Below are 16,109 nucleotides of genomic sequence, written 5' to 3' on the forward strand. Positions count from 1 at the left end.
GGTGTGCAGCTGTGAGGCCAGTCTGGGTGTGCAGCTGTGAGGCCAGTCTGGGTGTGCAGCTGTGAGGCCAGTCTGGGTGTGCAGCTGTGAGGCCAGTCTGGGTGTGCAGCTGTGAGGCCAGTCTGGGTGTGCAGCTGTGAGGCCAGTCTGGGTGTGCAGCTGTGAGGCCAGTCTGGGTGTGCAGCTGTGTGGCCAGTCTGGGTGTGCAGCTGTGAGGCCAGTCTGGGTGTGCAGCTGTGAGGCCAGTCTGGGTGTGCAGCTGTGTGGCCAGTCTGGGTGTGCAGCTGTGTGGCCAGTCTGGGTGTGCAGCTGTGAGGCCAGTCTGGGTGTGCAGCTGTGAGGCCAGTCTGGTTGTGTAGCTGTGAGGCCAGTCTGGTTGTGTAGCTGTGAGGCCAGTCTGGGTGTGCAGCTGTGAGGCCAGTCTGGGTGTGCAGCTGTGAGGCCAGTCTGGGTGTGCAGCTGTGTGGCCAGTCTGGGTGTGCAGCTGTGAGGCCAGTCTGGGTGTGTAGCTGTGAGGCCAGTCTGGGTGTGTAGCTGTGAGGCCAGTCTGGGTGTGTAGCTGTGAGGCCAGTCTGGGTGTGTAGCTGTGAGGCCAGTCTGGTTGTGCAGCTGTGAGGCCAGTCTGGTTGTGTAGCTGTGAGGCCAGTCTGGGTGTGCAGCTGTGAGGCCAGTCTGGGTGTGCAGCTGTGAGGCCAGTCTGGGTGTGTAGCTGTGAGGCCAGTCTGGGTGTGTAGTTGTCTGTCTAGGTGTCCTTACACTGTAGTGGTAGGGCAGAGGGGTCTCTGTGTACTGCACTCTGAAGTTCTCATACTGCCCCCCTCTCCAGAAGGCCTCCATCTCATAGTCGTAGTAGGGGTCAGCATACGGGTCGCTACTGAAATGTTTGGAGACATCACATGACAGATGAATATGAATACGATTTGGTTAATACTGTATCCAACAAAACCCTCCATATAATAAAGCTAATGAGCCAACCCTATTGTGTGGAGTTGGCTAACTAGAACTGACCAGCGGTTTTCCTACAGCGGTGCAGGAGCTAATAAACAAACAGATTAAATGGCAATGGCTTAGAGGGCCTTGAGAGGCTGATGAAAGGGGTTGTTTGTGGAGGAGAAATTCAAGATAAGAGATTGTGATGCTTCCCCTTCATTGTACTTACGGATAGACTGGGTCTCTGAATTCCATGTCCCTGGGGGGAAAGAAAGGGTCATTATTGTTATAAATGAGAAAGTCGAAAAACTTGACTACGAAATTTGGTTCTGACTTTTGAGCAAAGCTCACCCCGGGTCTCTGATTTCTCTAGTGATGCGGTAGCTCCGTTCCCTGAAGAAGTCGTTCTCTTTGTCAAAGTCTCTCTCATCTTCTCCGATGGTAACATTAAAGCGCTTCTCCTCAAAGTCTGGTTCTTGCTCTTTACGTATGGTAGCCTTCTTCAACACCTAAAGGAATAGAGGAACAACCTAATTTAAAACTTGACACCAGTGTATTGCTCAAACATGACCTATGCAGAGAAAGAGTTCAAAGATAATGTATGCTTGTGTACGTACCTCTTTGGCATGTCTCAGACCTCTTTCCCAGGCACTCTCCACAGGAGGCTCTACTGGAGGAGGTGGTGGAGGGAGCTCCTCAACAGCAGGTCCTCCCTAGGAAACAATAAATGATATGAATAAACTATTATTAAACACAACAATAAAAGTGCAACAATACACACACTGCATCAATAACCTAAACTAACAACGCTATATTTTAATATTAAATAGTGCTATAAAGTTACCTTCACTCCAATGACTGGAGTCAATGACTCAAATGACCTTCACTCATAACTGCATGCCAGAGTTACTATCGTTTCAGTTTTATTTTAAATAAATTTTTGGCAACATTTCAAATAGCTTTCCAAGCCATTTGAGCTAGTTTCATTGTCTATAGTTCTATTTCATCGACCGTTTCATATTTCTCTGTGTGGTTGGCTGGGGGCCACAAACATACACCTGAAGACAGTCCAACTGTCTTTGTTGGACTACTTTAACTGACGACTGTACTGGATCCAGGTTGTTTGCAAATTAAAAATACAGTTTAATTTGCAGTAAAACAATGTATTGTTTGACAAATAATTACCACAATGCAGGTGTTTAAGATATTCACCTTGATTGGTGAACAGAATCGTAACCCAAAAATCAGGGGATAACGTCTTTATTAGCTTGAGTACTACGGATATTATTCTCTGTAGATGCTACAGCATTCTCAGTGAGAACATGGTCAACGCAGACTTTTATGCCAGGACACAAAGGAGGCAGTCAAGACAATGGTCATTAGCCAACCACATGTCTTCAGAACCAAACAACAGAGCAAGTGCATGTGTCTGGACAACTCCTCACACCCCTCTGAGAGGTGTCCTACAAAATCATTGGGGTCAAATAACCCTCTATATTATCTCCTAACTTAAAGATATTCTCATTGGCCTTCACTCTATTTAGCCTCTGTAAGTTTTAGTTAGTACTCATGCATTGTTAAACCTAGTTTGATTACATTTCATGACTACAATATCACAGGGGTTTCATGTGTTCTTTAGTTAACTATAACAACCTCTGTCCAGCCACAGACATTTCACAAACTTCTCATTCCATCAGTGTGTAATGTGATACTGTTCAACAAAAAATCTGTCCTGTGTTGTACTGATAACTCACCAACAACAGTAGGCTTGAGAGTCCAGAACACAGAGTAGAACACAGTGAATATTCTCATTTAGAACAAAGACTTTTAGAGAGAAAACTGAATATTTTATTTTAATGAGTTTTGGACCTAACATTCTGATTAGTTTACCTAAAAAATATTTGTTTACTATTATAACCTTGGTGCATACCCAGGGGTTATTTCCAGGCATCAGAGGGTGAGGTCCTCCAGGTGGTGCCCCGTTGGGAGAGAAGGGGTCTGGCTTGGAGATGAGGGAGTAGTTGCCTTTGTCGTTGACGCCTGGATGGATGAACCTACAATTCATACCCCAGGTACAGTTACCTGAATGGAAGAAAAGAACTGTTGGTATCATTGATATTACATCTAAATTGTAATTGGAAAAATAATATTTTTAATTAAAACAAATTTTGAGGTAATATGTAGTTAGATGTAAATTGGCATCTGTCAGGGATGTGTGTAGTATAGCTCCAAATACTATTCCATGGCCACTTAATCTTCTAGTTCTAAAATGCAATGCTTCCCCCTGCTGTCTGAAACCAGTGTCTTCAATACAGTGGACATAAATAAAGCATGCCGTTCTCCGAATTCTTTCAGCAATTTTCAAATAATTGAGTAGTATAACAACGCCCAAATCATAACAATATGCATAAACACAATGACATAACGAAACATGAATTGCATTAAGGGTTTCAAAATGCATACCTTTCAAAATAAATCTACCATTCTGTACAAATTCAAGGTGCATCACCATCAAGAGAATGCCATTCATATCTCTGCCTTTCTGTATAACACAGCCTAAGGGCCCATTATCACAGTCGGTATTTTAGGGTTGACTGTTCTGAGTGTTAAGCACAAGTGTAATATTTTACCCTATTTACAGAAGGACACCATTTGCCAATGAGTAATGCTGTCTAGATTAACTGCACACAATACAACGACCTCTGCAGCCTACATCCAGTTTTGAAAGGAAGTCCTTGATTCCAGGAAATTGACATGATATCCCAATTTAATAGCAGATGCTTAAAATGATTGACTGTTTTTTTAACTCAAGGTACCATTTAATAGCTGACATTCTTTAGACAGAAGTCGTTGATATACAATTTGGGGGGTAAAACTGTCCACACAGGCAAATGTCATTGTTACCAAATGTTCCATATGCACTGTTCCGTAGGTAAAGGTGTCTAATTAAAAATGTTGCGGCAATTGTTAGATGTTGACCAGCACTTACAGTTGTGTTCATAAGTTTGCATACCCTGAAATCGTAGCATTGATTTTGAAAATAAACTTTTATTTAAGGATAGTGATCATATGAAGTAATTCATTATTTGGCTCCTTTTTAAATCATAATGAGAACAGAAATCACCCAAATGGCCATGATTGAAAAAGTTTACATACCCTTGAATGTTTGGCCTTGTTACAGACACACAAGGTGACAAACACAAGTAAAATGGCAATTAAAAGTGCATTTCCCCACACCGGTGGCTTTTTAAATTGCAATTAGTATCTGTGTATGAATAGTCAATGAGTTGGTTTGCTCTCAAGTGGATGCACTGAGCAGCCTAGATACTGGGGAGCAGAAAAGAACTGTCAAAAGACCTGCGTAACAAGGTAATGGAATTTTAGAAAGGTTGAAAAGGATATAAAAAGATATCCAAAGCCATGCAAATCCCAGTAAGTAGTGTTCAATCACTTATTAAGAATAGGAAAATTGGGGGATTTCTTGAAACCAAGCCAAGGTCAGGTAGATCACGGAAGATTTCAGCCAAAACTGCCAGAAGAATTGATTGGAATACAAAGAAAAAGCCACAGGTAACCTCGGGAAATACGAGCTGCTCTGGAAAAAGATTGGTTGTTCCAAGGAGCACAATACGACGTAATTTGAACAAAAACAAGCTGCATGGTCGAGTTGCCAGAAACAAGCCTTTACTGCGCCAATGCCACAAAAAAGCCTAGTTACCATATGCCCAAAAACACATTGACACTCCTCACAGATTTTGGCACACTAATTTGGAGTGACGAGACCAAAACAGAGCTTTATGGTCACAACTATAAGGGCTATGTTTGGAGAGGGGTCAACAAGGCCTATAGTGAACAGAATACCATCCCCACTGTAGAGCATGGTGGTGGCTCACTGATGTTTTGGGGTGTCTGAGCTCTAAAGACATGGGGAATCTTGATAGCAAGATGTTATCAGAAAATACTGGCAGACAACTTGCATTCTTCTGCATGAAAGCTGCGCATGGGACGCTCCTGGACTTTCCAGCACAACAGTGACCCTAAGCACAAGGCCAAGTTGACCCTCCAGTGGTTACAGCAGAAATAGGTGAAGGTTCTGGAGTGGCCATCGCAGTCTCCTGACCTTAATATCATCAGGCCACTCTGGGGAGATCTCAAACATGTGGTTCATGCAAGACGAACAAAGACTTTGCATGATCTGGAGGCATTTTCGCAAGATGAATGGGCAGCTATACCACCTGCAAGAATTTGGGGCCTCATAGACAACTGTTACCAAAGATTGCACGCTGTAATTGATGCTTAAAGGGGCAATACACTGTATTAAGAACTAGGCATATGCAGACTTTTGAACAGGTGTCACTTCATTTTTTATTTTGTTGCCATGTTTTGTTTTATGATTGTGTCATTCTGTTATGACCTACAGTTGAATGTGAATCCCATAAGAAATAAAATACATGTATTTTGCCTGCTCACTCACATTTTCTTGACAAATGGTACATATATAACCAATTATCCAAGGGTATGCAAACTTTTGAGCACAACTGTGTGAAGGTGCATGGTTTGCTAATTACTGCATTATTTCTAATTGAAAACTTAACAAATAGGCCAAACTAACGACACAGACATAATACGCAGTAAAACATAAATGTTATTAATGAGAGTAAAACGGCAATTACCGATCGCCACAAATCGGGCTACAAATCATCCAATTACAGCAAAAAAACATTCATCTCCAACACAAATCTGGCCACACATTTTGTTCATCTAGATAAAAGTATTGCAGTCTAAATAGTAGGACTGTCCCTGACCAACACTTTTTTTTGATTGATCAAGATTTGACTGATCTCTCTGACTATTCTAAATATGAAAAAACAAGAAACCAGGCAAGCCTAGTTCACCCGGCCTGCAATAGAAAATGTTGCCATCTCGATATTCGAACCCGGGTCGCCCGCGTGAAAGGCTGTGTCTTTAACCACTATACCACCACCAGTGGCTGGGTGTCAGTATAGCCTCTTGTCTCCATCCTGAACAAATCCTCTTTTGCCACTGGCGGTTTTAATAGTTAATTGACCATTCATGAATGACATTGATAGAGTTAAACTGACTAAAGTTTCTTACTATGTATTGCGTTTGCCACTGACCAATTGAGCAGCGTATTAGCCAGTAATAAGCTTTAGCGGTATCTACTAACTTACTGGAATAGTCAAAAGAACTTAGCAATTGCTAGCAAGTCTGCCAAAGCTAATTCATTTCATGGCATAAGAACGTATTTTTTTCTTTCATGGCAAAACAACGTACTTCTCATTTGTTAATGACATTTATACAATAACTATCAATAAAGGCAACGATAACTAACTTTATTGTCAAGTGAAAAGACGTGAGAATCGTGGAATCTACCAGGTTTTGTTGTTGCTCTCAATAGATTTGAATGTAGGTCATCCATATGAGAAACGGTGTCTTTAACCATTACACCACGGCATCACAAGTTTCAGGAGTCGCAGCACTCCATTGAGGATTGTGTTAAATAGGCTTACTAGTATCTACTAACTTCCTAGGAATTATCATAAGAATTGAGCAATTTCTAGCGAGACTGAAGATGAACTATTCCTTGCCAAAAACAGCCGCAATAAAACCGTATAGTTTCAGGTTTCGGTTTTCGCCAATACGGAATAATTCCCAATGCGTACTTCGCTTCGCATGCGAGGAGTTACGAACTCGGGACCTATAGTTCACAAGTCTGCTTCTCTAACCACTACACTATTCAATAAGTCAGTCAGTAAGAGACATTCGCTCTTCTTAGCCGGCTCCACTTACACGATCTGGCAAAAATATAAGCAGATGAGCCGTCTATGGAGTTCATGTAAGAAAATGTCAACTTTAAAACCCATGACTAACATTCAGCACATAAAATACACATGGTATATACCACATTCAGTTGATGTTCTCCAATTTTGTATTTTTGTTGTGACAGAATATTTGTATTTTTCACACGCTCAAACGATACTTCACAAAGTTCTATCAAATGGCATTACTGCAGGGAGAGCAACAACAACACTGCACTCACACTAGCTCAACCATGCTCTCTCTGAGTGAGACAGTTGCGCGCATCGAGACACAGTCCAACAATTACTTCAAGCGATTTATGAACTTTGACAAATGTTATTCCCCATTAATAAAACCAAGTTGTTGGATGCTTTAAGGCACTGTTGGATTAAATAATAAGTAACAAATAAGTAATTAAAGAGGGGAATTGACAAGATAACCAGAAGTTTAAAAACATATTCCTGAACTGACTCACTGCAGGTGCTGGGCTTCCCACATTCAGATGTGTTTCCAAATTATATATATCATTTTTGAATACACGCTTTAATAAAGCAAATGTAACTTACTAGCTCAATACAGAGGAAGCATGAATGACCACAATGTATGAATAAAATACCCCATGTCAGGGTCTGCGAGAAAGAAAAAGGTTTTGGGGTCAGCGAGAAAAAAAGTACACTTTGAATGGTAAATAAACCTATTTAAATTTAAAAAATGTAAAAGGTTTCGGCATGTCTCAGCCATTGAAAATGTTGGAAGCATCAGTGCCCCTAGGACGTTTCATACAGATTTTTCATTTTTAAGCAACTGTTAATGTGGAACCCTGCACAGTGTAGTCACATCGAAATTAAGACACGTCTTAAGTGGTAAACAGGAGAGGTACCTTTTATGAAGAACCGGCAGATGGCCCGGGGTCTAATTTTTCTATCCATGGGGTCCTTCACCTCTCCCTCCTCGAGGTCATCATCCTGTTCAAAGAAAACAGAGCCCAGGCTAACCCAAGTACATCACCGCTGTATCCTTACTATGACAGAGTCATTGTGAAACGACGCACTTTGACTTTGCAGTCCTGTAACTGATAGGTTCTACAGTTCTGATTCCCTCCGTCATCTAAAAGAATGTGGGCAACTCTTTATACTCAAACAATACTCAATGAAATCCAAATGCAGGCGAAGGACATTGTAAGCATATACATGACATTTAAATGACTTACATCTATTTCCCCCTCATCAATCTCTCCATCATCTTCATCCTTCTTTTTGTCACGAAAAGAGTCTCTCCTTCCTCGGGAATCTTCTGGCTTCTTAGGTGGACCGTCTTTAGGGGATGGAGGAAGAATTGGTATCTTTTTCTTTTTCACGATCTTATCTTTCTCCTCATACTCATCCTCCTCCTCTTCCCCAGTTACTTTCTCCACCTCCTCATCATCATCGGGTGCTACAACATTGGGCTCCTCAGGTACCTCTTCATCATAGTCCAGCTCATGTTCATCCAGCTCTCTGGACACAGACGACTCATCCTTCATTTCGTTCACCACCACCACTCTCCTCCTCCGTCGCTCTTCCTCCTCCTCCTCATCATCTACCTCTGCTGTCTCATCTGACAGCTTTGCGGATCGTACTACTCCCTCGTCCCCCTCTTCTTCCTCATGTCTGGACATCCTCTCCTCTTCCACAACAAAGGGGGATGACCTCTCCTGCTCAGAATCAGGAGACTTAGGAGTTTGGCTGACCTGGTCGTCATCCTCGTCCTCCTCATCAACTGATGGACTCACCTCCCCCATCAACATAGTCTCCCCTGACTCCCGCTGCTGCATTTCTGGAGTTTGTCTTTCACCCTCCCCGTCCACTTCATCGTCCTCTGGTTCAGAGATTTGCCCGTGAACTACCTCCTCGTCTTCATCATCATCCAACTCAGAATCGCCACCTCCAACACCTTCATCTAACCCATCGTTGTCCTCATCATTGAGCAACTCGCTGTCAGAGAGGAGCTGGTCTTCCTCCTCAGGGGACGCCAGCAACTCGCTGTCAGAAATGCCCTTCTCTTCTAATGGGAACTGGGGTGACTGGTTGGGGCTTTCAGGGGACTGGGTGGGGCTCTCAGGGGTGTCCATTGGAGAATGATCCACTAAAACGGAGTTAAGTGTTTCATTATATAATTGTTTATTAAATAAGACAATAGTATAGTAGACACAAATGCATTGTCTCCAGGCAATGTACAGGTGTTAGCACATAGCATCAATAAACCATAAACCTTAAGATGACCTAATAACAAGCATTTTGTGGGTGTATTTCTATACAAGTCAGACGTAAAAGTGCGCTAGCTATCAGATCACGATTTTGCACGCTAGCACGTTCATAATAGGAGGCATGCATTCAACGAGAGGCCTTATGCCTCATCTATATTGCATTTACAAAGGTCAATAACATACAGATAACATTAACATACTAACGATAGCTACCTAGCTAAATAGCTAGCTGGTAGTTAGCCACTATCTAGCGGTTTCATCTAACGTTAGAGCAGATAATCGTCGCTGCCTTTAACATAGCTATTTTTTTCAAATTAACTCGAGAACCCTGTGTTTTGATGAAACAATGTAGCTACAGTAGTATGTAGCTAGTTGTACATAGGCAACTCAACAAGCAACTTCGACGCAGTTGTAGGAGACGTCTCGCATTAGCTTGCTAGCTACAATGCTAGCTAACTATCTACCGGGTGAAGCAGGCCCGAAAACGGCAAGGGTTATAACAGAGAAGAGGCTTACGTCTGTGTTGTCGTTAGAAGACGCGACAAAGTGCTTCAACACATTTTCAACCAAACAATAAAACTATGGAGCTACTTAACGTATGCGAAATGTCGCTTTCTGATCTGCTATCGAAGCATGCTTCTCTTGTCTGTAAATTAGCTCGCTAGTAACAATGCAGCCGCTCCCTCTAAAAAACACTACTAGTTAGCTAGCGTATATTTAAATATTTTCAGTCACCTTTCCAACCTGAACCTCTTTGAAGACAGGTTCGCGGCGTTAAGAACTACCCAGTATCGCTCTTTAGGTATGGCGCTCTACAATCAATAATTGTATTGTTATTTATAAGCTAAGCTGTAGAAAATAAAAAAAACGACACGATACAGTGCGAGCGGCCATTACCGTTACGTCATCAAAATTCGACAGTGTCAGCTAGCGACAACCGGCGACATCATTGTGCTTTGGCACCACCGTCCGGCACAATATGAAGCATGACATAAAAAAAGAAAATCCTAAATCTGTGACTGCACATACAAATCGAAGGCACTAAATTCCGTGAGCGCAAAGTTAGCATATGCAATTGCTTTAAGATACATTTTGCATAGATCGTTTTTTATTTTGATATCGAATTGTAAGTCTAAGTACCTTTCCTGAAGAAAAAAAAAGCATAATTATTGAATATGACGATGAAAGTGCCTTTGGGGTTTCCATAAAAAAACTATGTTTGGTTAATTATTTACTGCTTTGCTTGCTGTTTCCAAAAGATGTGGAACAAATATACATTTGTATTTAATGTTATTGTTTAGGAAAAACATTTCTTATAGTGGTTACCCTTAACAGTGCAGATAAGTCTGGATGTCCTTGCTAGAGGAAAACCAAAACCACCTACTTGTTCCAGAGACTACTGAATGTGTATATAGATATAGAAGCGTTCAATTTGCAGTGGTCTCTTAATTTGAACCCTTCTGTTCCTCGCTCAAAACATTCCTTTTCAAAAATTTTGGAAAGGAAAGAAAAAGATGCTGTGGTCTCTTAATTTTTTCCGGAGCTATATAAATATACAGATCGATGGAGCTGAAATGAAGAGAATCTCCAAATTCAAGTTTCTCTGTGTGTTCATCAAAGATGACCTCACTGGGTCCAGACATTTGGAATTTGGGAGTAATGTTGTCAGTAGTATATAGAATAAAACAAAACGGTTCATTTTACTCAAACACATACCTATTAAAAGTAAAACCAAAGAAACTGGTAATTTTGCAGTGGTCTCTTAATTTTTTCCAGAGCTATATATTGCTCTAATTGGTCATGTTTTAAGGAATTTATATGTACGTAGCTCCAACCATCTGGTTATGATCGGCTCTCCCCTTTTGATTGAATACCACGCATCACAAATGGTTTGATATTTAAAGAGGTCTTAATGACGTCTGTTTTGTTAGGGCATCCGATCTCCGCAAAAATACCACAAATTAAGCATTCGGGTAATGTATACCGTATAACCAGAATGTTTACATCGCCTGGATCGCAGTATGCTGCTGAAAACCGTAAAACAAATTTTATGCGGCTAGCACAAACATAATAGAATCAGGTGACACATAACGGCATTAACAAATTAAATCACTCACGACTGATGATAGACTCGTATTGATTAAGGAGGTTTTTGTACAGTGCTTTTATTTAATCTATTTATCACACTATTTGTCCATATCCTACTATAATACTGTCTGTAGTGCTGGCTGGTGTCAGGAGTGGAATATTTCTGGATAAGAACTGGTAACTTAAAATGTAAAAGTATGGACCTTCTATGGTATGATTTTATCCATCTGTTGAATAAAAGTAAAATATAGGCTATGAGGGAGAGGTTTCGGGAAACACCCTTCCCCCTTCACATTAAAGGCTCAGCTGTTATTATTCCTGACCATCATATATCCCAATCCCCGGGGAAACGACAACATCGCAGCGACCAGCAAGAAGGCACACCAGAGTATCTACCACTAGCAGCACTGTAAGCTGTAACCACTAGCAGCAAAGCTTTGTATGATCTGCAGAAAGGGTCATCAGCTGACACCTGTCCTACATGACACAAGGGCCAGCAAGAGTACAGACAAGATCAACATAGTCTAATATTGGTGCAGTGGCTGAAGACTAATGTGGGTTTACAAACAGACATTAATCAAGCAACATGATTATGCAGTAAAACTCACAAAGCAGAACTTGCATGTAAATCTTGAAGAAAACGGCTTGGAGATATGCATTGGAGATGTGCACTGGAGATGTGCATTGGAGATGTGCAATGGAGATGTGCATTGGAGATGTGCATTGTAGGACAGATCTCTGTGATCACTCTCTCCAACTAGCTGGGGTGGGGTAGCTGCGAAAAGCCAGTGTCATAATCATTAATTGCACATCACAAATTGAGTGGGGGATATAGCAAAAGAAAAGGTGGGAAGAAAATATAATAATAATCATAATAGTAATTTTAGAATGAAAATGTGCAGGTAGTCTAGTGGTCAACCCAGTTTGAATATAAACTAAATTAGGTCCCACTGACATTTTCTTAAAAACATTACCGTTCAAAAGTTTGCGATCACTTTGAAATGTCTTTGTTTTCCTTAAAAACATTATGAAATGAGTTTGAATAGGAAATATAGCAAAATTAATAGGAAATACTATTCTCACTGATAAAGTTAGAAATTCTTTTTTTAAATGAAATAACAATAGTGTCCTTTAAATTTGCTTTTATCAAAGAATGATCCATTTGCAGCAATTACAGACTTGCAGACCTTTTGGCATTCTTGTTGTCAATTTGTTGAGGTAATCTGAAGAGATTTCACAACATGCTTCCTGAAGCACCTCCCACAAGTTGGATTGGCTTGATGGGCACTTCTTACGTACCATAGGGTCAAGCTGCTCCCACAACAGCTCAAGAGGGTTGAGATCTGGTGACTGTGCTAGCCACTCCTTTATAGACAGAATTAATATTAAAATAATGTTAATAATACACATATGATAATATCGTATTCACTAGGTGAAACTGAAGTTCTATTTTTCCAAAAACTCCTCTCGGTTTGTTGATACCTTATTTTTGTCACCTATAAACAACAGTGTATTTGCTTAAAGAAGGAGACGGGACCTATGCACTGATGTTGAAATCAACTTGTTAGCCCCACTATAAACCCTGGGAGAGACCCACAATGACGCACCGTTTTAATAGCCAATTCACATGGAAAAAAGGACGTTATATTTTTCCAGAAAATCTTCTCGGTTTGTTGATACCTTATTTTTGTCACCTATAGACAACGGTGTATGTGCTTAAAGAAGGAGACGGGACCTATGCGCTGTGTTGAAATCCACTCATTAGCCCCACTAGAACCGGAGAGATCCGGAAAGGCGCCGTTTTAGTAGCCCATTCACATGGGAAAAAGGACGTTGTAATCTTCCAAAATCTCTTCTTGGTTTTTCCATGGCTTATTCATGGCCAAACGATGCATTTGCTTAAACTATAAGTCTGGACCTATATACCGGACCTATACACTAGTGTTTGGATTAAGGCCTTTAAGTAGCCTATTCATTAGGTGAAAATGTTTTGTATTTTTCCAAAAACTCCTCTGGGTGTTAGGCCTTGTGGATCTTTTGTTTATCAGTGGCCTTTTCACTATCCATTAAGTGTTATTGTTCTTTTGTATGGTTTTATTTTTTTATTTGTACAGTTACTGTTACAGACTCTCCACCGCCATACATTCTTATTTTGAGTGTAATTCATTTGCCAAAAAAGAGAAAAAAGCAGAAAGTTGAAGATGATTTTGACTGACAGCATTTCTTTCTTTCAAATTGTCTATAGATACCCCGATAATATCGGTACCGTGAATTATTTTGGCCACAATAACCATCCATCCATCTTCTTCCGCTTATCCGGGGCCGGGTCGCGGGGGAAGCAGTTTAAGCAGAGATGCCCAGACTTCCCTCTTCCTAGACACTTCCTCTAGCTCTTCCGGGGGGACACCGAGGTGTTCCCAGGCCAGCCGGGAGACATAGTCCCTCCAGCGTGTCCTAGGTCTTCCCCGGGGTCTCCTCCACCACAATAACCTTGTAGTGAAAATCTGATATCGTGACAGCCCTAGGCAGAATACCAGCTGACTGTTTCTTCCGTAATGGTATGGAGCAAAATGGAGTGATAGACTTTCTTCTTCAAGATCCCTTTTATCTTATTCAAATATATTACCACCACCAAAGCACACCCAGGCCATCACATTGCCTCCACAATTGCCTCCAGCATCTTTCCATTTGGTCTGCGTCTCACAAATGTTCTTTGTGATGCAAACTCCTGAAACTCCTGTCTGTCCATAACACTTTATTCCAATCATCTTTTGTCCAGGGTCCAGGTTTTTTTGCCCATCTTAATCTTTTCTTTTTATTGGCCAGGCTGAGACTTGGGTTTTTCTCTGCAACTCTGCCTAGAAGGCCAGCATCCCAGAGTCGCTGCTTTTCAATGTTGATGTTGAGACTGGTGTTTTGCCGGTACTGTTTAATGTAGCTACCAGCTGAGGACCTGTGAGGCATCTGTTTCTCAAACTAGACACCAGTGTAGAAATTTCACAACGGCCATGGCCATCGTTGTACTTCACTCTGGCCTTGATGCCCATAAAGATTACAAAATAAAAATGACTTGCTCTGCCCACAAATAAGTCACTATATTTGTTTATTTAGGTCGTACTCATTAGCGCAGGTGAATGTGATGTAAAGGATACTTTTGGGGAACTGAGGTAATTTCATCATTCTGGCTAGCAAGCCTTAACGTTACTTAACAGTCAATACCGTAGCCTGTTTGTTGTCGTCATGTGAAAGCTCCCAACTAAAACTTATGAAATGAAACATTCCAGAATCTCTTACAAATTTGAGGGAGGAATTTAATCAAGGATTAAAACATGATAATTAAACTTTTTATGTGGAAATAATATATCAGTTATAATAAGTTATTATACAAAATATGATAATAAAAAGTGAATCATGTATATGTTTTTATGTTATGCATGTATTTTTCTTATCAACAATTCAAGTTGTTTATTTGTAATCTCCAAATCCTTTTATTCCTCTCAGTGGCCTTTGTGCCCTGGCATTTTACCTTTTGTGCCCTAAACATTTTTGTGATACCGAAGGGCAAATGACCTTGCCCCTAAAATGAAGATCACATTCCAAGCCTGCTAGAAATGTATTTGTCCTCTTGGTCAGTTGTGCACCAGGGCCTCCCACTCCTCTTTCTATTTTGGTTAGAGCCAGTTTGCGCTGTTCTGTGAATGGAGTAGTACACGGCTTGAATGTGATCTTCAGTTTCTGGACAATTTCTTGCAAAGAATAGCCATTAATTCTCAGAGCCAAAAAGACTGATGGTTCTTATTTTTTTCCTCTTTTATTCTTGTCATTTTGAGCCTGTAACTGAACCCACACCTGCTGATGCTCCAGATACTCAACTAGTCCAAAGAAGCCCAGTTTTATTGCTTCTTTAATCACCACAACAGTTTTCAACAGTGTTAACATAATTGCAAAAGGGTTTTCTAATGATCAATTAGAGTTCTAAAATTATGAACTTGGAATAGCAAACACAATGTGCTGGACTGATGGTTGTTGATCATGGGCCTGTCTACAGCTATGTAGATATTCCATTAGAAATCAGTGGTTTACAGTTACAATAGTCATTTACAATATTAGCAATGTCTGGACTGTCTTTCTGATAAATCTGATGTGATTTTATGAACAAAAAATTGCTTATCTTTCCAAAAAACTTCTAAGTCTAGTACCCTATACTTTTGTACGGTATTTGTCAATTTTTTATTCATCCAGACCAAGGACAGTGCACAGAGTAGGTTACACCAATGTTTCCCACCCAGGGGTTCTAAGAGGGGGTACTTGAGAAGACTTATAAAGCCATAAACCTATGAATGCACATACTCTGGGCAGAGCAAAATTCACTTGGATGTACATTGACAGAAAAAGGTTTTGTTGGGTTCTTCAGCAGCGTTGTAGAACAGTGGCCGACTCAGGCTGTCTGAGGGGCAGGGGTGAAATAAATTGAAAGGGCACCAGCTGCATGTGGTGGGGCACTAATACACAGACATTTGTGATGCAGTTATTGTGAAACAGTTCCTGGTTAAAAATAACTTTGAGAATGAGCTGTACAGTTAATATGTCGGATGTTTAATACACATAAGTCATTGAAACAAATTTTTCGACCACTTCACAGATTTCATGTTAACAAACTATAGTTTTGGCAAGCCGGTTAGGACATCTAATTTGTGCATTACACAAGTAATTTTGCAACAATTGTTAGTGTCACCTAGAATTCACTATCACAATTCCAGTGGGTCAGAAGTTTACATACATATGTTGAATGTGCTGTAGGCTAATTTACATAATTTGAGTCAATTGGAGGTATACCTTTGGATGTATTGCAAGGCCTACCTCCATACTCAGTGCCCCTTTGCTTGACATCATGAGAAAATCAAAAGAAATCAGCCAAGACCTCAGCAAAGAAATTGTAGACCTCCCCAAGTCTGGTTCATCTTTGGGAGCAATTTCTAAACACCTGAAGGTACCATGTTCACCTGTACAATTAATAGTATGCAAG

The 16,109-nt window shown here is 40.8% G+C and overlaps 1 protein-coding gene across 5 annotated transcripts in view; it reads right to left on the reverse strand.

Annotated features, from left to right (window-relative positions):
- The window catches only part of zc3h18 (zinc finger CCCH-type containing 18), a 33,773-nt gene extending 23,857 nt beyond the window's left edge, over positions 1 to 9,916 (reverse strand). For 4 of the 5 annotated variants that reach the window (XM_029115158.2, XM_029115156.2, XM_029115157.2 and 1 more), the window contains exons 1-8: positions 9,731 to 9,916; positions 7,961 to 8,874; positions 7,631 to 7,715; positions 2,861 to 3,012; positions 1,548 to 1,643; positions 1,282 to 1,439; positions 1,160 to 1,189; positions 757 to 874 (exon numbers count right to left, since the gene is read on the reverse strand). In XM_029115158.2, the coding sequence (XP_028970991.2) occupies positions 757 to 874; positions 1,160 to 1,189; positions 1,282 to 1,439; positions 1,548 to 1,643; positions 2,861 to 3,012; positions 7,631 to 7,715; positions 7,961 to 8,860 (1,539 nt within the window). In that variant the 5' untranslated portion in view covers positions 8,861 to 8,874; positions 9,731 to 9,916. Of the gene's footprint in view, positions 1 to 756; positions 875 to 1,159; positions 1,190 to 1,281; positions 1,440 to 1,547; positions 1,644 to 2,860; positions 3,013 to 7,630; positions 7,716 to 7,960; positions 8,875 to 9,511; positions 9,694 to 9,730 lie in introns of those variants that run through there. The other variant, XM_029115155.2, reaches the window with a different exon arrangement.
- Positions 9,917 to 16,109: the final 6,193 nt, after the last annotated feature.

Source organism: Esox lucius, chromosome 19 (genome assembly GCF_011004845.1).
Source record: "Esox lucius isolate fEsoLuc1 chromosome 19, fEsoLuc1.pri, whole genome shotgun sequence".
In the NCBI taxonomy this organism is placed as follows: Eukaryota; Metazoa; Chordata; class Actinopteri; order Esociformes; family Esocidae; genus Esox; species Esox lucius.